This window comes from Varroa jacobsoni, unplaced genomic scaffold (assembly GCF_002532875.2).
Source record: "Varroa jacobsoni isolate VJ856 unplaced genomic scaffold, vjacob_1.0 scaffold_555, whole genome shotgun sequence".
NCBI classification, from domain to species: Eukaryota; Metazoa; Arthropoda; class Arachnida; order Mesostigmata; family Varroidae; genus Varroa; species Varroa jacobsoni.
The window spans coordinates 306,407-328,317 of record NW_019213457.1 but is presented as its reverse complement, the minus strand read 5'-3'; the positions used below and the strand labels follow the sequence as shown (position 1 = coordinate 328,317).

Here is a 21,911-nt window from a genome sequence, read left to right as displayed (position 1 = left end):
GTAGGTACCTGTCCTTTTTGTCACCGACGACCACGCTTTTTAAACCAGTAATATACAAGTAGCGTGTTTAAGCTTATAAAGCAAAAGCAAATGTATTAGGATTTCTATTATGTTCCATGGCAAATTACAGGACCGCCGCGCATATCACCATTCGATTTTACTGAAAATACTATAGGTCGTGCTTCCAAAGTGGCATGCGTGTCAGGCAGTGGCAATACACTCTTGTGGACTAAAGATGGACGCCGAATATTTAGTGGCATCGATGGCATTGTCATCCAAGAGCTACAGGGAATGTCAGTTCTCAACATTGAAAACCTCCAACCATTTCATTCTGGCAACTATACATGTACGGCAACAAATCAGGACGGAAAATCCAATTTTAGTGCTTATTTAGCTGTAGCAGCGCCACCTCAGTGGAAGTCATTCCCGCCTGAAACACTAATTCTTTCTGAACGGCCCGCCAATGGTTTATCTTGTGAGGCGTTTGGCTATCCTGAGGTTAATGTCACGTGGAGCAGAGATGGAGGTCGGTTTTATTTTATATTTAACTTGAAACATAATTATAATGTGTGTATCACGTTTACAGAAAACTGCGTTAGCTTGTAATTAGGGCGCTATTACAGAACGCCCAGTATATTGAAATGCACTATAAAATTACGAACGTTTTCAGTTTGCTGTTCTTTAAATGTATTTAAAAAAATGTTGTATCTTTTTGCAGATCTAATACACTCAGGCCGTATTCTTAATGTAGGACCTCTGAGGCAATTTGTGCCTGGGAAGTACACGTGCCATGCTTCCAATGAGCACGGAAGCATTCAACACAGTTTTACGATATTGATATCGTGTAAGCTTACCATGTTACTGCTGCATTACTCATATCGGTGCATGGTTGATTTCTATGTACAGTTGGCCAATTATAACTTGAAACTTTGTGCCGAACGTTCGACTTTTTAAATTGCCAATGAATAGTTCTATGTTATGCGTATAATTTGAATAAGTTCGAAGAGGAAAATACAAATGAATGTTTATGCTCTTATTGTTACTATGCTTTACTCCACCCGGAAAAACTGAAATGATTATAGAATTGTTGGCCACTAGAACTTACCTGCGTACTTATGTCCTCAGGCTTAAGTGCGCCCCCGCGTTAATGAATGTGCTCGATTTTCTAAACAATCTTGTATATATTATTATTATATTTTTCATATGGCTGGATAAAAATTTTACCAAATGAATGCCAATATATCAATATCAATAAACCTCACGTACCTTTCCTGTACAAGTCTGAGGTAATCTTCTAGAAAAAGATGGCTATCTTGCTAGACAACACGGCCAGGACAACAAAAAAAAATGTCAAAAGAAGTATTGATGCCGAGTATTGATAATAATGTACAACAGGAAGCAATACTTTTGCAACAGTGCGAGTTTGACTACTGATTGTGGGTTAACAGAAGTATTTCGAATTACGTATGTATCATCCCTTAAAAACAACTGTTTTGTCTGGGTGAAGAATGGAGAGAACACACGAGCGAGAGTGTTGTCATCTTGGCCGAGCTGGCACCCTCTATGAGGCAATAATTTATTTGAAATCAAATGCTACTTATTTAACTGCAAAAGAAATGCATTGTTAAGTGTGCTTCGTTTTATCAAAGTACTGTGCTATTTCATTTATACCCATAAAAAAAATATTTTAGAAAGCAGTTAGTTTATGACTGATACGAACTAGTGGTAAAAATTTTGTAACACAGAAATAGTTGAGTTCAACTCAATTGAAAGAAAATTTTGATGGGTGTCGTTATAATATGCCTTACATTTGTAACATAATAATGTTTACAAGTGTGTTCAAAGAGGCTTTTTAAGGCTTTTCAGCATTTTAAAGGTAAAGTGTTCGTCTATATACCAGTCATCCCTCTATAATTATACTGTGGCTCAACTATACATGATAAGCTGTATTGAGTGCAATAGGAAATATATAGTTGAGCGGGAGCCTTTAAAACTACTGCTTACGCAAAATCCTTTGCATTATACGTATTATAACATTGCGCCGTTTCGTAATTCGAAATCTGAAAGGTTCCGCTTAAAATTAAGAATTTCATTAAATGGCCGACGGATGGCGCCACATGTATCAGTTGTCATTTTTGTTAAAACAAGGCTCGCCCACGCAGCGAGAGCCATGTTTGTTATGATATGTTAGACTGAAGACATCATGTATGTGTTCACTCGAGGACCATTACTATGCCTAATATTTACACATTTTGTGAACGCTGGTATGTGCAGTTTTACGTATTTTTAATTATCGAGATGCTTACACCTGTCAGTGATATAAAAAAATCACTACTATGCCATTACGCAACGATAAGTGAAGCAGGTATAAAATTAATTTCAGGAGTGCCGAAAGTTGCCCCTTTCGGATTTTCTGAAAATTCACTTGGTCGTGAAGCAAAAGTCGCTTGTATTTCAGCAGCTGGAACAAGTCTGCAGTGGTTTAAAGACGGTCAGCGTATCCAAGACGGCTTGAACGGCTTTAGCGTACAAGAATTTCAAGGAACATTAATTTTGACAATTGATAACCTACAGCCTAAGCATTCCGGAAATTATACATGTACCGCACGTAACCAAGAGGGCTCTGCTAGCTTTAGTGCTTTTTTGGCAGTAGTAGCCCCGCCACAATGGGAGAAGACACCTAATAGCAAACTGACACTTTCTAGATCATCTAGCACAGAGCTTCTCTGTATCGCATCAGGATACCCCGAACCAACTATAATATGGATGAGAAATGGAGGTGATCACTTGACAACTACTTCTGGAATTTATATCTTCTCTTGATACTGTTTTGATGTTTAAGTGATAATATTCAGTACTCTCGCTCCTTTTTAAGTTTTCTTCGATTAAAGCTATGAGCAATGTGTGTTACAATTGCAGAGATCATACAGAAGGGAACTGCGTTTCATCTTTCATTAGAAGAATCAACTTCTTCGGGGTCATATTCATGCCAAGCGTCGAATGAACATGGAACAATACAAAATGACTTTCAGATCACTGTATTCTGTAAGTCAATTTGGTAATGCCAACTTGAGTAGACCATTTTTTACATTATCATAAAACTTTTATCTCACTAACGATAGATGGAATCAATGCCTGTAAAAAATTCTTAGTGTGTTCTCGTATGTTTTAACAAGATCAGTAACGCGCTACTGTATACGAAATTCAAATTATTATTAACCCTGAAGGTTTTTAGACTTGAATGGAGGTTTAATTTTCTTGCCGTAGAAGTCACTAATTGCTCTCTTGTTGCCCAATGCTATATAACAAAATTAATTTCTCTCTTTTTTTTTTAATTCCTTTTTTTAGTCGCTTGATCGGCAATTGGCAATGGCCTACACGACACGTATGATTATTTTATGTTTATTTTATGGTTATGCACATACGTCAAGTCTAGCGCTTCATTCTTCTCAGATGTGGTTCATTCTGGAAGTGCTTTCAAATAGATTCGTGGGTGCTTGTGCTTCAGATTACTTTACATGCTAGGCACCCAATAAACATGTAATCATTCACCGCAATATCGCGGCTTCCCTTTTTCATAAGTGTATCGAGAAGCAGTAATAATTTGTTAACAAGGTATTATTTTAACTGCAACGCTTACCATTCATACGGAAATCGTAAGAGTCAATTGATGATGTCATGCGAGCTATTGTTATGGGCACCTTAATAATATACATTGTCTTAAAATTACATTATTTAAATAAGAAAAGAGATATTATTTTTTTTGCAAATATTTGACCAGTATTTAACGACACACTTGAGTTAAGTTAGAAAAAATAGAATCCCGTGTAAGGTATCTATCTGTTAGGACATACGGCTGAACCTTGTAATGTTTCGGTATAGCTGTCGCCAGCACATGTATCGTTTACGTTCTGAAATAAGGTTCAGGTTAGATAAACACTACGCTTCTTTTGAGATGTTCTGCCAACTGATGTTGCAAACTGTAATCAAGTTCATTGATTTATTTTTATTGTAAAGTAAATCAATAAGTTAAATTTGTTCATTTCTTATTGCAGAAATGAACTAATTACTGCTCTATAATAACATAATACCCGTTACATATTATCGTACCAATTTGCTTTTATAGCTAATAATTCTGGAAGATCGTACCATGGCAGAGGTGAAGGTGAACAATATAGAAATATGTACAAATTCCAGTGCGACACGTTTTGCCATTCGTTGGTAATGAAGCCAGCATTGAAGGGGACGCCAAGGTAGCTTGCATTTTCTAGGAAAAAAATTAACTTCGTTGGCCGGAAAATAAACTCTGCACGATGTGTGTGTGGTGAAACGAGAGTCTAAGAAGTACGACGATTCAGCATACCTCAACTCGAGAATTCGAAAAGTTCCACGTATTCTGCCATCCAAACACGAAATTTTAAGCATAATTTAGGAGCAGTATCCTAATTCAGCGCTTACTTTGCTTTCGCAGTTCCATCAAATTGGCTACGGACGCCTGATGGAGTCGTTGCAATATTTCAATAATAAAGAAGTTGGATTCAACATGTAGAGCTTCAGAATTTCCTAAATCGACCGTTACTTGTGCACTATATACTGTATACGAAACTAGCTGAAAAAACAAGCACCTGCAATTGCAAACATTTTAGGAAATAACTTTACGGGAATTACACGTAATCTGATAACGAGTATTGGTTGACTCGTTACAAATTAAGAATATCTACAGCCTGTAATTTGTTTAATATATAATATAAAGAGTCTTATAGCAATGCATAAATGTGCCGACCTGAGACTAGATTTAGTGATGATACTTGCATTGATCAATAAGACTGTTGTTGCTTGAAAATTACGGCAAAATATTCAAATATTACAAATAAACGACGGGTGATACCACCTCTGCTCCCAAGTTCCCAAATTAAATTAATTGCGAAAAGTGGGCAACGCTAATAATATATATGATGATATAACGAACCATTTGTTGGTAGTGAAGTAAGTATTGCCTGTCTGCATTTTAGACATAATACCCTCGAATTTATGTCGATGATTGAGGAGTTGCAACTGAGACAATAGGGGAACTGAGCGTGCACAATATGGAATCACGAAGGTTTTCTAAAGATGTCATATCCATTTCATCATCAATATCTACACTGGCAAAGATTGCTTGCAAAGCGTCGGGTTAGCCTTTATCAAATATCACGTGAGGAAAAATGCGGGTTGATTTACTAAGCATAAAGTGATAAATATATGTCTTACTGAGCGAAAAAACACTTTGCATAATGCGGCATCGATTCAGATCGACACAAATATGATCTTGCAGAAAGTGTTCCCAATGAAAGCGTGTTATCTCTTGTTTCAAACACAAGTACTACACCAGACTCTTATATTTATGAGACAGTATACGAGCACTAGGTGATTCGACGCATGTTTAATGTATCCCTGATGTGTGAGTACATCAGGTTATCAATTCGAACATATTTCAAGTCAGTTTGGGCTTGAAGTTTCATCATTAGAACGTGTTTATATTTAAAATAATTTATTCAACCCGCGACCACTGCTTTGTCCTCAAATGGCCGACGGATGGCGCTACATGTGCTGCGAATATTTTTATTCGATACCGCTCGAGTCGATCGCCATATTTGTTTAGTCACAATGTGATCATAGCTCAAACAATGTATGAGTTGTGTGTACTGGTTTTTTGCGCCCTCATAGCGCATTTCACTTACGCAGGTTAGTAAAAATATCGCCGATACACGAACTATATAATTTAAAAAAATATATTGAGACGAAGTAATACTATTCAATGATTTTCTTTGATACACTACGTCCTAGATAAATATGCACATATACTGACTGGAAACAGTATTTCATCGTGTGAAGTGGAATAGTTATATAGCGCTATAAACTACTATAAGTTTGATCATTGCAGTTATCTCAAGAGCTCCAAAGATCTCTCCTTTTGGCTTCTCCGAAGCAACCGTTGGAGGCGAAATTAAAGTCGTGTGTGTATCCAGTGGTGCCGTAAGTTTGACATGGTCAAAAAACGGTGAACAACTCTTCGACGGAGTGGACAATATAGGCATAAAGCAAGTCGAGGATATGCTTATCCTCGAAATCCGTAAAGTTGAACCAAAACATTCTGGCAATTACACGTGCACTGCTCGAAATCAAGATAACGCTAGTGGCAGTTTTAGCGCATTTCTAGCGGTTCCATCTCCTCCAAAATGGATTACCACTCCTCAAGATATCGTTGCTTCAACAAAAATGTCTATTACTGAGTTGCTGTGTGACGCCTCGGGCTATCCTGAACCAAATATTACATGGTACAAAAACGGAGGTGGGTCTTTCATTTTTTTTATCAGTCAATCCGAGGGAAAAATGCTTTCGGTGTCGTATTCTCATTGAAATTAAACAACAATGCCCCAGTATGGTGTGCTTTTTTATCTTGTGTCAGTGCCATTGACATCAAAGGCTACAGTTTTAGATGTTTATTTCAACGAAGAATTTTTTTCAGAGGTACTCCAATCAGGAAGAGCATTTCAGCTAAGATCTGATTCCTCATCAACAGAGGGCTTTTTTATGTGTCGCGCCGTAAACGAGTACGGAAACATACAATACAAATTCAAAGTGTCTGTCACTTGTGAGTAACGGTGCTTAGTATTTCATTCATGCAATTTCATTAATTCTTTATTGCTGAGAACGCGCTACTGGCAAAACATGGCTATAGTTATATTATACTCACCACTGGGTGGTAGTTTTAAACCTACCGCCATTTTTAAACGTGGTTAAAATGGCCAATGGATGGCTCCACATGTATCGTGACAGAGTTTAAGAGTGCACATTTGTTAAACAATATGAAGCCATGTTTATTTGGCACCTATCCTGCAAGCAGACATCATGCGACGGGCAGCTTTTATCCGTTTACTCCCAATACAGTAGTACGAATCGCATTATAATGCCCATAAAAAACATGAGCAGATTAATTCTGGATTGACTATATAATGGTATTCAGGAAAAAAAAGCCGTCGATTATTCTGTCTACGTTATTGGGTTAAATATCGTTGAAGGTGAAATCTAAGTGACGCGCCTTTTCGGAAGCAAAAGTGAACTAGGCTGCTTAAGAAGCTATACGTGCACGATATGAAGCTCTGAACTAAACGTAATGACTATACAGCAGTGGGCGAGTGTACCTTCAGATATGGTCGTATTGCGCACATCAAAAGTGAATCTGCTGTGTATCCACAGGTTATCCTGCACCAAATGTGTTTTGGTACAAAAATGCCGCTAATGGTTCGCATACGAAGAATCAATCAAATGAAACAGACTTTAACGCGTAATCGAAATAAACTTCGAAATCGTAACTTATTTTGCAAAACTGATGTTATCCGAGAAAAATTTATATCCAAAACAAAACTCCATTATCACTAATATACTAATAGAGTATGAAGCTGCTAACGGTTATGGCTCGATCGGACATCAATAGTTGCCATTTATCTTTGAGCGAGGTATATTTGAACTAAAGTCAATTAAACCAACCAAGCATCGAGATATACCCTTCTACGCATAAGTGTATATATGGCGGCACATATATTTGACGAGGATTGAACTTATTTATTTTAAATACCATGCTTGTCTTCGGCTAAGGTTTTAAATAAGAATAACCGATAAGTATGCGTGCGAAAGTGTGTGTAGCATCTAATCGTAAAAATGTTGATATTATCATTATTACCTACCATATTTAATTGAGTATATATAGTACTGTCTATAGTCGTATATAAAATGAATTATTCTAGTAACTTCCCGAATTTCGCCTTCCGGGTTTTTTAAAGTTGACGCGGTTGGTATAAATATTGAAGCAACGTGCGTTTTGGAAGGTGCGGTAATTCTCACGTGAGCTAAAGATGACAAGAAGCTTGATACTGATAAACAATTTTTATTCTAAACAGTTTGAAGACATTCCAACTTCAATAGTTGCGAACCTGCAACCCCCAAATATGCGGGAAGCTATAAATGATTTGCTCAGAACCATCAAAGTTCGAGCAGCTTCAGCGCGTTTCTCACCGTACTGGATCCACCAAAATAAAACACGACTCTATCACGATCTATGGTAATCTCTTCTTTATTAGAAGTTAACAATAAGAAACTTACCCGCAAGGCAAACGACTATCTGTAACCTCATGATAAATTATTTAATGAATAACCGATTCTCAAAGAAGTAACTCTATTCCCGATCTAAACATAAAGGGGTCCGCTGCAAAAATTATACGTATTGTCGACCTCTAACCTTGTAGTCACACGCCAGTGTAGTAGTCTCTGCAAATCGCCGATAGGTAGCGCCACAAGTACTGCATAAGAAAATTGGATTTTTGGCTACCGTAAGTTATATGGGTAGCCATGTTTGTTTTAATGAACATTAAAGAAGGTCTCGAAATGCATTGAGTAGCAGTCGTTGTTTTTTATGCTACCCTACATTATCGTGCTAACGGAGGTATGTTATAAATTGAAACCAAAGCACCCGCAATTTCTAACTTAGCGAGCATTGCATTGTATTTATTGGATGTTATTTTGCAGTATCCAAAAAGTAAATCTCAGGTATTCCTCATATTACAGCGTTCGGATTTCCCGAGAAAAGTTCTGTCGGCAGCCTAGTAAAAGCTATTTACTTCTCTCATGAAGCTGAATCACTTACTTGAATCAAAGATGACAACGAACTCCACAGTGAAAATAATGGAATAGAAGTTAAATATGTCGAGAGATTTCTACTTTTGACTACAAAAAATTTGCAGCTGCAGCATTCTGGAAACTATACATGCAAAGCACGCAATCGAGACGGCACAAATAGCTTTAGTGCCATTCTAACTCTAGCGGCTGCACCTCTGTGGAAAACTATTCCTCCCCAAGAGGTCATCATTCCATCTGCTACTACAGCTATACATACTGGAGAACTAGTGTGCGAAGCGTCCGGCTATCCACAACCCGTGATGGAGTGGTCCGCTAACAGGCGAATTATTCATACTGGGAAAACCCTTGGATACAAAGACATGTATCTTACCTCACTATATGTAGGACCTTCTCGTGTATAGTAACCAACAGATATGGAGTTCTCCGGCATGGCTTCAGAGTTTCTATGCATTATAAGGATGACTTCTAACGCCTTAAACAGTACCGATAACTGACATTTCGCCGACATGACAGTAACTGTGACATCAGCGCTGAGTGGTGTCCTTTTCTGAGGATGTTTTTTTTTTATACATTACAAAAGCTCCTTTATTTTCAAGCAGCGATAAGCACAACTGATATATTATTACTACTAGAGTGCGTAGCCTTTCACCCAGCTAACATGCCAGTTTCCGCGCTAAATCATTATTAATGTGCTCGGTGCCCGTATCTTCCATGGTACCTTTATTCTGTTGAGGCATAGGCTGCTATTTTTTATTTAATTATAATTTATCATGTCAAGTGTTTTTAATTTATAAAATATTCTAAGATCAGCTGAATTACGCTGTTCACCTATCGGCGTTGACAAAACTGACACTTTGATAACACTGCATCATGCACTAATCCAGCGCACAAATACATCGATATGTTTTTAAAGCATGAACGCCATATAACGGGGCAATGTAAAAACATAGGTACAACTGATCTATGATACAATGTGACATAAAACTCAATTTCCTTAACAATAGAGTTTTTAGAAAATTGTGTTACAAATGGAGTTCCATATGTCGACGTATTCAGTAACGTATTTTAAAAAGGATCTACATCTGAATTGCGGACTGTTAATGCAAGAAAACAGAGATAATGAATTAGGTATCGAGTCGACACCTTATCAATAACAAGCGTGGTAAACCTAACGACCTGGTCTCCATGACACAAAGTCAACTCTGTTACTCATAAAAATTGATTATTCAAAATTGTTTAATTTTTAATGAGGGTTCATTGGAAAGACTATGAAGGTATATTTTTTAGCGAGTAAAACGCGTGGATTAATTAAGGACTCCTCTGTTTGGTTCGCAGATAATCATATACAATATTTATATACAATATTATCTGACACTGATAGTAATACCATGACAGTTGTACAAAAAGACAATTTTAATGATAACAAAAAGGATCTCGACTCATTCAGAAAAAAGCGGCCTCAAAGTACAACAAACCAGTGATCATTACCTTGCCAAATAGAAGAAGTGTTTTGAGTTGTATCTGATCTTGATCTTTCAACCGTAAATTGACTTTAATCGCTTTTGTATTTTTCAGTCATTTACCTGGTATACATATAAAGTATGCCATAAAGTCTTATGAGCAGTAAGTCCGATGCCCATATTGGCGGCCGATGCTCAGACTTAACAACAATTTAGGGATTTCCGGCTTTTGCGTAGCAAATCTGTTGTCTCGACGTTTAACGACACCTGTGCTAACTATAATTGGCGAACACCCAATAATTTAATCTCTATTTTACTGCCCTCTTCCATGCCCTCTCTCCATATCACTATTGGTAAGTACATTTCACATAGCGTGTAAATACTGTAGGTTTTTGAACCGGTGATTAAAGAGTAGCAAAACGAAGACACAAATTTCGCAATCGTAACCATGATACCGCTTGATGGCAGTGATATCACACAGTTTTAATGTATCTAATGGTGTATCGTCACTTCCCTTAGCTATAATATATAATAATTATTGCAAAGCTGTGGCAATACAAGCCCGAACAAAGCCTGAAGATTATTAAATCTCTTCGGATCAAACGGTCATTATAAACACCTAAAATTTTATAACAGCATATAGCTGTACCTCTGAAAACGCCAGTCGCAGATCGCGGATCTCTTTCATTATTTTTTTGAAATCTACTGTTAATGACGCAAATCAACTATTCGTGGTGGGGCAGATTGTATTTTGATAGCAAATTTCTCCAAATGTCAAGTAAATAATATAGTGTGCAGGATTTTGGCGGCTGATACGTTAGTAGTTGTCTATGATGAGTCCAGGAAGACTCATCATAAATGAGAATAGTCTCATTGTAAGATTTTTTATACGCTGTCATTTTTCCTCTCGCTTGCACATGTAACTGCTTTCCTTGGCTCATGTTTTTTCAACTATATGAAGAGGTTTTAAACTACTATCGAAAATTACTTTATTCGCGCCTTTCAGTAACTTTTTGTATATGGTAGATACGCGTAAACTTCCTGAAATCTTGGCACTAACAGTTTTGGTGGGGTTCAATCTCTTTGTACATTAGCGCTATTAATTCTGTAGCTTTTTACAGCTGTAAGCTGCTTAATGTTTTGTATTGCCTGTCAAAATGTGCGCCATCTTTGCATCATTCAAAAGCTTCATGCTTTGCACTATCTGTACAAAAGAACGAAAATAGATACGTGTTACTTTTTTTTGAAAAACCGTTTAAGGTGCTTAAGTGAACTCTAATGTGTAGTGCTATTCATTGTAAATTGCGCCCATTGTGAAGGAACGATTTTTAAACACGAAACATCCGAAGATACGGACCTATTCAAAGCGAGTGCCGTTGTTTTCCTCTGTCCTCAATATTAATGATTGGGAAGGGGCATCTTGTACTGCTAATCAGGACAGCCATCTAACATAGTATTAAGACCAGATTGAACTCTGTCATAATGGTCACTATAACGTGTATAATGTTTCAAGCAGTTATATCGACTGAGAAAAAGCCTTAAGGATCTAGATGGCACCGTATTGCAGACAATTTTAAGTATACAGCCCGTTCAATCTGGAAATTATATGTGCATCGCACATAACTGCAAGAGTTCTGGTAGTTCTATCTCCATCCTAATCAATATATATGTATATATATATATAATAAGCCAAAAGAATCGCAATCCTTATGAACGAAGATACCTGCTAAAGTAATTACCATGTTTTCACAGGTTCCCCAAGAATTAGGGCGTAACGTTAATGGTTATTCGACGCCAAATTCACTGCAACAACAAGCAAAGGTGCCTCTTTTATTTTCTGCGTCCTTATAGCCAGTTAGTATTTCAGAAAGATAAAACTATTAGTCTATAATTTCTGAATCTCAAACCTGGAATCGTTTTTCATTTCCAATTGGCCGAGTGTTCTGACTGAATTCCACTGTAGGTTTGCTGAACCAGCATTTATTCACACATGGTGATAGTTGAATGTTAAACTCTTAACTGCGAAAACGTGTCTCGCTTTCCTTTTTAGTTTTTACTTATCGATTCAATGGCTTTTTTAGAACTCCATAAATATGCAATTAAACGGCCACGGCTAAAACTAAATTTGCGCAGAGCAACCAATTTCATACATATGATCATACCAATATTGCTTATTTCAGCCACAATTCAATTGGGGAACCCTTTCCCCTTGTTTTCTGTTAGCTCCTAGGGTGATTATCAGTGCACAGCTTCCCATGAACATCGCGCCATCTATCATTCAATCAGCGGGACCATACTGACGATTTAAATTATTGAGATATACTGCGTGTACTAGCTTGTTTCCCAAATATTACAACTGATGTATCTGTTCGGATCTATATTGTCTTGTACAGTTGTTGGAAGACAATTTCTCTATTTTGTGATATTAACAATCTATAGAAACATTATTATATTATATAAGCAAGCGACATAAGCCAAATCAAATTAACGATCTAATTATGAGCATTATTTTGAGCATAAATAATTATTGACTAGGCAGCAAATAAAAGCTAATATCTTTTATTTATAATTTAATACTTAATTTAAGCAATTTAAGCAACAAGAACAAAGGCAAAAAGGATGGTATGGCTTCTTCCAGTTTGCAGCGTGTCTAAATAACAACTAGTGATAAAGCTATCAATATTTTATCCAGCTTAATTTATTTATTAGTTGATGCTATCTTGGTAAATGCTCGTTAGATTAGCAAGGCATTGATAGGAAACGTTTGCACAGCCACGATGCTTGCAAGAATGAGAACCAACGAACTAGGAAATGGTAAACTCTGTTAAAGTGCATACCAGCATATTTAAAGCTATGCATCGTATTCTCTCATTCAACATGACAACTTCAGTAGTCTTTATGTGACTTCGGAGAGCTACCACGGTTTTTTTCATCATTAAAGGTATGTTCGCTGTTATTTTTATTCATACACTGAAAAAATGAATAAAATATTCAATATTGACGATTGTTGCACTTGAATCCTAATACGTGTGTTATTTATTTCAGGCCTCGAGTCCGTTGCACTGATTATAAACAAAAAACCAATGTCCCAGTATATATATACTGGTATATGTGTGTGTGCCTGAGTATATATCGATGCGTATGTACAGGACTGCTCAAGGTGCTTTATCTACTGCAATTAGAAGCAATTCTGAAGAATAAGCTGAAGAGCTTTAAATAGTTTCTCAAGCTTATCCTATTTGTACCCTTGTAAAAGACACTGAACTGCTTTCTTGTAAAGTACTTGATAACTAGATTCACTTCATTTGTGTCATTATTTCTTCTACGGCACACAAGGCCAGCATTTTGCGTAGGTTTGACCAGCAACAGATCTCTGTGCTTTAACTTAATATAAAGCACAAATAAACAAGTATAGTCTGGAGTATAAGGTTCATATGAAGCATGTTTCACCCAAATACATATATTTGGCTTTTTATTATTTTTGATACAGCCCTGTACCTGGTTTAGATTGGGCAAGTAACCGAATCCACAGTAATCCAAACATCCAACAGTTAATCCGAACAGTAATCCAAAAAATGCCTCGAAAAGGCGCAAGGCTTTGTAAATTGTGAAATTTATTCTACAGTTCGAAAAATGTGGGAGACTTATAATGTTTAAGCAACATTGACTATGTTAAAGATGTCTGATTAAAAGCTATTGTAGCCTATCTTTGAACATCTTGTCATCAAAACTGCTACCTTTCTAATAGAAGTGGAATGATACAACTGGAGAAAGAATTATTTCCTGTAGATTTCCTAACATGATTGTATAAAACCTCAGTTTGTACTTTATTTTAGCCCCAAAATGCGTCGCCAGAGGCCGACGGAGCTATCGCAAGTTCCAAGAAAATCGAATACCCTGTTTACAATATTTGCTATAAAAATTGGAATAATACTAAAAGTGCATCTTAATTTTTACCACTCTGCTTATTGAATTTTTTCCTCATTTGTACATAATAACAGAAACAGGTGATTGCATACTGCCCATCCAACTAACAGATTGAAATGACATTATTGAGTACTTTCTGTGTGTGCGCATTCGATGCTCATGCGTTCTGTTCACTGTTACTGATGTTTAAACCCTTAAATAAACATGCTGTATTTAACTTGTTTAGACGGACCCTGCGAAAAATGGGCTAACAATGAGACAAAATCATAGGGTGAACACATGACGCAAATAATCACCAGGACCTCCATTTTTCCTCGCTTATCACAAAAGCTTTATGTGAGATGAAACGAGAATAAAATCGATGAATGCAGTTGTGTTTCGTCGTAGGCCAGCTGAGGTCAGGTTGCTCTTGATGTAGCGCTGCTCTCTGTTTTTGATGCTGGCGTGTCATGTTACTGCTCCTTCCTTTTTCTCCGCTAAATGCAGAGCGGATGTTCTCGCACTTTTTTTGTTTCGTCCTATGGCTATTACTGGTGGGGTTGAGGCAGCGATCCTAGCGCGTTGGTTATGTGCTTTTTTTCTTTTAACTTTTAAGCAACCTTTTTCGGCGATCTACATGAGCTACATCCAGTTACTTCCATGGCCACCTCATATTACATAAACTAGCATTATTAGAAATAAAACTTACGTGTATAAAAGAACAAAAATAATATAGGGATATCTAATATTCTTATATGTTGTACTGCCGCTTACGGCGCATTCCTTTATGTCGGAAAAAACGAAGAAAACAAGTCGACGAATAATAAAAACAGCGATGCGGCAGCTTGAAAAGGTTTTTTACAAGTAAAACAAAGGGACAAACTCGTGATGGTAAAAATCAGTGCGTCATTTTCTTAGTTTAAGCAAAAATGAGCTATTATCCAACCTTTTCGCGCCAGGTGAACCTCTAGCAAAATCAGACGCTCTTTTTTGCTGAAATTAGCAATGTACGCTATTATTAATTTTCATGAGGCTTTTGAAAAACTCGGGGAAATTTTCTACGAGACAAACAGAAAGCCTTTCAAAAAGCTTTAGATTTAGGGGACCTTCAAATTAATCAAAATGATTCAAAAGTAATTTTCAATACAAAAATTTATGGCCGTTTGAGAGACGAGAACATTAGTTGTCGATTGGATCGTCCTCACGAACTTCAACCTTGATCTTTTTAAGCCCGTTTGCGCCTCTTTACGTTTTTTGGCAGTTTTGGGGTTGTGTATCCTTGGAACTGGCCTAAAATTAAATTTCGTTAGAATTTTCTGTATGTGTATTTGAGCGACACAAGCCCATACCTACCAATATCGCTTGATGGTTACTGTCAAGAAGTTATCTGTACATAAAGGAATAGTTTGAAAGTGACTAGTGAGTGGTTTATGTTTCGAACTAAAACTCTGATCGCGATTAGTGATAGTTACATTGAATGAATACTTAGCCCAGGAGTGACACGTCCAATGCATATAAAAAAGTTTCCTTGAATTATTTGTTTTTGTTCAGATAGAGTCTTAGAAACAAAGTGTAAAAAAAATTCCAGTTTAAATGTCATAATCTGTACGTGATACATGAACATGATAGTTGGTCTTCCACCTTAGACAACGGGACGTCTTAGTAAGAAAAATAAAAGGAAATGAGCGAATATATTGGGGTATAACTCTTTTGTATGTCAGTGAACCTTTACACTGCTAAATCTCTACATGATTACGTCTCTTATTACATCTTCTGAAAGTAAAAAGGGCAAATTGCTTTCCTAATCGCATGTACTTAACTAAGATAGAGAACTTAAACCAAATTAACGTGTTTCAGTACAGCTATTCTAGCAGTCAGATTATTCTTTTTAAATTTCAGCTTTATCTTAGACAGAACTGCATTATTTCTTGAATTTACACTGTGCTGCGAGGAACGTTACATTAGGCTAAAGAGTAATTGTAGTTCAATTGGCTTATTCATAATTTTTTGTAGAATTATTTTTCTGAAATAATTTCACAAAACACCTCTGTCCCTCAGAAATGATCTCCGCATTCACTACTTTTTTTTATTTTTAATCTCTCTATAAGTTAGGTATTTTATTCTCTTTGTACATCAGCAGACGAGTACGTTACAAATAACCAGTGATTATGTAGTGAGAGTTATTGACGATGTACATTAAACATTATTTCAATAAAAAGTTTCAGATACACGCTGTAACAATCTAATACTGGAAGAGATCCTTTCTCCTATTAAACAGTGTAAAAATATTTGCTCACCAAATGTATCCATTTTATGAAGAACTATTTCTTCTTATTATTGTAGTAGAGAGCAAAGGACGTGGCTAATAAAGTATTCTCTACATCCGTGTTATTCTTTTTTCGCTTGTGTTATACTCATCCACTTTAGACTTTAACAACGTGTATCACAGTAATAAAATTAAGCGGCGTACATGTGGTGCCATCCATCGGTAATCCTAAAATTACTGGCGGTTACGTGTTTTTATTAAACAAAGGCTCCCGTCATTAGATTTCATATTTATTTTGCATGAGAGTTAAGCAACCCGTTATTTTTTGTAACCCATACTGCAGCTTCAATACTTTTCGCTAATGATTAGCGCCTAATGTTAGTAGTGTTGAAGTCGCTTGAGGTTATACCATTATATGATAATCTAACATGTATGTTTTTGAAGTGCCACCAAAATTTGGAGAAAAACATTCAGTGGTAAGCGCTCGTCGTGGAGAAAATGTAAAACTAACATGCGAAGTTCAAGGCGATACTCCATTACATATTAAATGGTCTAAAGGAAACCGGCTTATTGACAAGAAGCCAAATAACAGGTTAGTTGTATAAATGACAGTCATACACTATGATAACATTAGTATTGTGAGCATTTTTGAACAATGTTTGAATTTAGGTAAACGAGATACGAGATTAGTTTGGTAGCTTCGACAGATGTAGCCTACGTTAAAATTAAACTCTTTTGCACCCAAAAAGTGCAGTCCATCTAAATATGATTCTTGCAGTGCGAACCTCATTACAAAATTGTCCTCTTCCGGGATGGCATTTCTTTCCTTTAGCCTTTTGCCTAGCTGAGCGATATCATTAGATATGCTACGTTTGATCCAATGTACTATAGCCTGAAAAGTGGGCTAATTTCTATAGTATTACTCTCGGCATTGAATATGAAGTTTCAATGAATAAAGATTGCAAATTTATCAATTAAGTTTGGCATGCAAAGAACTTGATAAAGAGGAGATATCAAGTTGAAATAGCTTAAGTGGCCAAGTCGAATAAATCAATTTAAGAAGTTCTTTACTTGCTCATGTGAACAGAAAAACATTGCTCAACTATTTGCTCCTGCTGTAGAGTTCACATCCCTTTAATTCTCTCCCAAGCTTTGCTCAGAGCTCAATGGGCCTCCTTATTGTAAACGCCTAAAGCTTGACACATTAATTATAGCAGCGAATGTGTAAACACACAACTCAAGAAGACAGACGAGCTAGATTTCAACTGTGTTTGCGACCGCACGCGCGCTAGTCAAGTTAAAGACCTAAGCTGCGTTAGATGTTAGGAAAGCGTTGACCCCTTTTTTGTCAGGCAAATGCTGGCGCTGGATATATAGCAGGAAAGACATGTGGGTAGGTGCATAGCCCCAAAAAAGATGAGGTTGAGCTGCGAAGGATGGCTGAAGTGGAAAGTGTATAAATTGAAAGAAAGGGTAAATATGGGGCGGCTGCCAAATACAATTTAGTGCAGACGCCATAAGTTGAATTGACAGTAGAGCTTGCAGGTTCGGCAGACAACGCCCTTTTTAATACGGTAGTGACAACAGTGTTAATTAAATGATTTGATAATTTATGCGAAAATAACTGATATGCAGTCGCTTGCATGGAGACAAAGATGAAGCAGGCGATATATCCTAGTCGTTACACTGGAGCGATGAGCATCCAAACAAGTCTTCTAAAAAACCCTGTAAAATAATATAGATGTTTCTAATTCAGTGGCAATTCAAGTGAAAACACCGAAAATCGAAAAAAAAAATTATTTCCCTTACGCAGATCGCTTTAGCTAGCAACTAATACAGGTTATGAAGAGCAGGCAACGTAAGATCATTTCAAGGGTTCTACAAACGAGCTAATTTCTGTAGCTGACCGTTGTTATTGCAAGGCTATTGATAATAGAAAAAAATGAATGATTTGATATGGTCAAAGAAAGAAAAATTTCCTTGCGATAACGAATATATCAGAAGTACAACATTTTCTTACAGGTATGAAATTTATGAAACGTATTCGGAACAAAGTATGCGTTCAGAACTATTCATCACGACAACGGAACGTACCGATGGCGCCATTTATACCTGCCTGGCCCAAAATGAACACGGAAACGATGACCGCACAGTAAAGCTACTTATCCTTGGTGAGTAATTTAAATGAAAGCTTCATAAGACCAAAAAGGTTCTATATTCTAAACGTAACAACACTTTGATGTATGCGTTTTAAATCATATACACTGCGTAAAATATGAAATAAGCTAAATATTACATAATCTTAAATGAGTGCTAAATTGAAAAAAGTGCTAAATTAGCTTAATCAGGAACGATTTAAAGGACGACATTATTATTTTGCTGGGTCTTATAACCGTCTGATGCTTATGCATTAAGAAATTTACATTTTTACAATCCAATTGTGTCGTTTATGCAGAGGTCCCACAGCCACCGCGGGATGTCAAAGTCTCAGAGACATGGAGTCGCTCAGCATCAATTAGCTGGACGGCCCCATATACCGGCAACTCTCCCATAACGCGGTATACGGTTCAGTACTGGCGCGTAGCCCAGTCTCACCGCCTTGAAGAATTAGAAGTGGTTGGAACTCAGACTTCCGTTCTACTCTCAGACTTGCGGCCAGGGATAGCTTACCAAGTGGCTGTAGTTGCAGATAATGCTGTGGGTAGTAGCCAGCCCTCTTCTACAATCACTTTTACAACTGGAGAAGAAGGTAATATTTAAACAGAAAAAGTATAACAATAGAAAGGATATATAAGTAATATATATTTGAATAATGGAAGTGAACGAAAATAATTGCATGTTGAACCTCAAGTATACACATGGTGTTTATATTTGAAAGTGCGTGCACAGTGCATGTAATGGTAGAATTTTAAATTCGATGTCAAATACTGCTTTTAATCTATGTTCTATACATTTTCCGACATAAATTAAAACTCTGATAAAAAAAAATAGAAAAAACCTAGAAAAAGATCTACCACAGTATAACATGCGCATGTTTTAATATGATATTTTAGAACCCAGCGAAGTTCCTACAGACTTTCACGTCGAGCCAAAGGGCCCTCATACAATTCGTGTATCATGGAAACCGCCTCCTCGTGAAGAATGGAATGGCCAACTAAAGGGTTACTACATTGGATACAAACCTAGTGGGCATGGGCAACCTCATTCATTTAAGACTGCAGAATATAAAGAGAACTCCACAAACGAGTTCTTTCTTACCGGGTTGCAAAAGGCCACGGACTACAGGTATGATTTATATTATATAGAAACTGAAATGCGCCACATTTATTAGTCTATGGTAGATGGAAACATCAATATTTGAATTAAGTCAAGATTTCTCAAGTTTTTTTCTGGATTTTAATTACAAAAATAGAGTAATCAATTTAATTGCTATAGTCGGTTACAACTCATAGAAGCATGGTCATTTACTAATGACCGCAGCCGGGAATAAATTCGTATACTTTTTCGAACACACCAATTTATATATGACTTCCGTTGTGTTCTTGCTTTATTGATATTATATTGCTATGGTAAACTGTATATACTAGAAAGCATGTTTTTGGTGTTTGGTTCTTTAATTTCGATACTTACAAGCTCAACTTTTAGCTTAGGCTGTAAGCTGAAACCTTTCTTCATTTCTTCATAAAAAAAATTATATGAATTTACATTAGCATTAAAAATAAGTAGCTTATAATGCAAGAATTTCAGTTTTCGCATGCATACATTTTTATAATTAAACTGAGTTTGTTTAAAAAAAAAAGTGAACTTTGCCGTAATTTAACTAAGCTCAGTCAGTGGATTGTGTGATCAGGTTAAGTTCCTGAAACCCAGAGAATGAAAGTCGAAAACTAGTACTCTGCAGCGTATATGTATATACTTATTAAACGCATTGAGTTATCGTTCATTTATAGCGTGGTGGTGAAAGCATTCAACGGTGCTGGTGTAGGAAGGCAAACACCTGATCTGCATGTTAAGACACTGGAAGGCGACGTGCCACCTCCACCCAGAGTAGGTTTATTACTATTACTATTATTTGTTACAAATACAGTTCCACTTGGCAGCATTAGTACAAGGATCCCATAATCGTAACTCGTTCAGATTTATACTACTGCTTCAGGCTTATAAGTCGTATGAAGGAAAAGAATAGGTCATTAGTAGCTGACACTAGACTAGGCGTCGTTTTGAAACGTTTCGCTGTGCTCAATAAAAGCTTAGCTTTGCGTATTTAATCTACTAAACAAAAAACGACTTTTTTTTTTAATTCGGTTTATATATATATAAAAAAATAAATTTATAAGGCATGCCTATATTGCATTTAGCGTTCTATCATTCTTTGTTTTAATAAGGATATATGCTGTGTACTATACTTGTTGCCCTTGTTAACAAGCCATAAAACGGTAGTCATATTTTGTACCAGTCATTCTTTTCTACCACATTGCTAAATTTTTGTATTCAATCGCAGAAGAATCTGGCTCCTCTCCTTGGTTTTTTTTGGAAGTACCTTTCGTTGATAGCATAGTTATGTGACGCCATTACTCCACATTGTTGTATGAAGAACAAAGAACAAGTATGAAGCAGTCGGTGCTAAATCTATTGCATATGCTGGCCAAAAATAGCCGAGTTGGGTATATTATACGACGTACATTAATGTCAGTTGTATTTATTTTCCGAGCTAGCAAACATTCGGTAATCGGCTTGTTGTTGGTTTTATACGTTATGCTTTAATGAGTTTTTATTTATTGAAGTTACAAAGACGACGCCATTAATCCCATAAGTAGATCCGAAAACAGCGTCGAATACAATCAGGTGGCATTTACTTGATTCATTGGAGCTCTAACTCATTAATTTAAGAACTATCGATGACCCACGTAGCCTCCACTAGAAATTGAAATCCATATTAAATAATGCAGAAAAACCACCCTATACTTTTTGTTAACATTGGTACTCGACACTTGTTAGCGACAGCATAACAGTTAATGATGCTTTGTGCTCTGCAGCTTCAAAATTAGCAACTAAGTTTCGCTTTTGCTACACCAACGGCATTTTAAATAAAATATAATAAATTGAGTTTATCTCTTACATGGTCCGGTATAGGTTTTCGTGGGAGCAACAGGAATAAGCACCATTACAATTCAGTGGGTCCAGGCGCCGCAGAGTGGTGCAAAAGGCTTTATCCTTTACTATCGACCCGATTCAGATCTTAACCTTGGCTGGAGGGAAACCCAATTGGACGGCCGCGCCAATCAATATACCCTACAACACCTTATAGCCGGTAAAGAGATGTCAACCCTTTGAGGTTCTCCACTCTATAGGTGCCATACAAATGGTTTTACTACTTACGAAGCACTTTTATACTGATTAAGCTATTTAGAAAGTTTTATCTCTTTGTCGTTTCAAAGCCACGTTAATGTGTATTGTTTCCAAGTAAGACTACTAATTTTGTGACTACAATTACAGTTCACTTAATTCTTAAAGAATAAACAAATTTTCACTGTTTTTGCATTGTGTCTCTGTGAAGAACTCAATTAAATGTATTACCCTCACTCAACTAAAATACAATATAT

The 21,911-nt window shown here is 36.6% G+C and overlaps 2 protein-coding genes and 1 long non-coding RNA gene across 12 annotated transcripts in view; all 3 read left to right on the top strand.

The window, feature by feature from the left end:
- LOC111261429 (cell adhesion molecule Dscam1) overlaps nt 1-21,911 on the top strand; it is a 29,764-nt gene that overhangs the window by 130 nt on the left and 7,723 nt on the right. For 4 of the 7 annotated variants that reach the window (XM_022834915.2, XM_086968703.1, XM_086968705.1 and 1 more), the window contains exons 2-11: nt 131-526; nt 719-844; nt 5,924-6,331; nt 6,509-6,634; nt 16,753-16,900; nt 18,331-18,479; nt 18,764-19,057; nt 19,362-19,593; nt 20,259-20,355; nt 21,442-21,619. In XM_022834915.2, the coding sequence (XP_022690650.2) occupies nt 131-526; nt 719-844; nt 5,924-6,331; nt 6,509-6,634; nt 16,753-16,900; nt 18,331-18,479; nt 18,764-19,057; nt 19,362-19,593; nt 20,259-20,355; nt 21,442-21,619 (2,154 nt within the window). Of the gene's footprint in view, nt 1-130; nt 527-718; nt 845-5,638; nt 5,725-5,923; nt 6,332-6,508; nt 6,635-16,752; nt 16,901-18,330; nt 18,480-18,763; nt 19,058-19,361; nt 19,594-20,258; nt 20,356-21,441; nt 21,620-21,911 lie in introns of those variants that run through there. The other 3 variants (XM_022834916.2, XM_022834920.1, XM_022834921.2) reach the window with 3 other exon arrangements.
- Nucleotides 950-5,793, top strand: LOC111261430 (neural cell adhesion molecule L1-like protein). Of its 4 annotated transcripts, none has more exons than XM_022834924.1 (4): nt 950-2,264; nt 2,384-2,779; nt 2,920-3,045; nt 4,472-5,793. In XM_022834924.1, the coding sequence occupies exons 1-4, from the start codon at nt 2,204-2,206 to the stop codon at nt 4,522-4,524; spliced, it is 636 nt and encodes a 211-aa protein (XP_022690659.1). In that variant the 5' UTR covers nt 950-2,203; the 3' UTR covers nt 4,525-5,793. The 4 variants fall into 4 exon arrangements, with proteins under 4 accessions (XP_022690659.1, XP_022690657.1, XP_022690660.1 ...); XM_022834922.1 differs by having other exon boundaries at nt 4,127-5,793; XM_022834925.2 differs by lacking the exon at nt 4,472-5,793 and adding an exon at nt 3,349-3,748.
- On the top strand, nt 9,087-16,545 carry LOC111261435 (uncharacterized). Its single transcript, XR_002680971.2, has 2 exons — nt 9,087-10,489; nt 11,889-16,545. It is a non-coding gene; the product is annotated as an uncharacterized LOC111261435 (long non-coding RNA).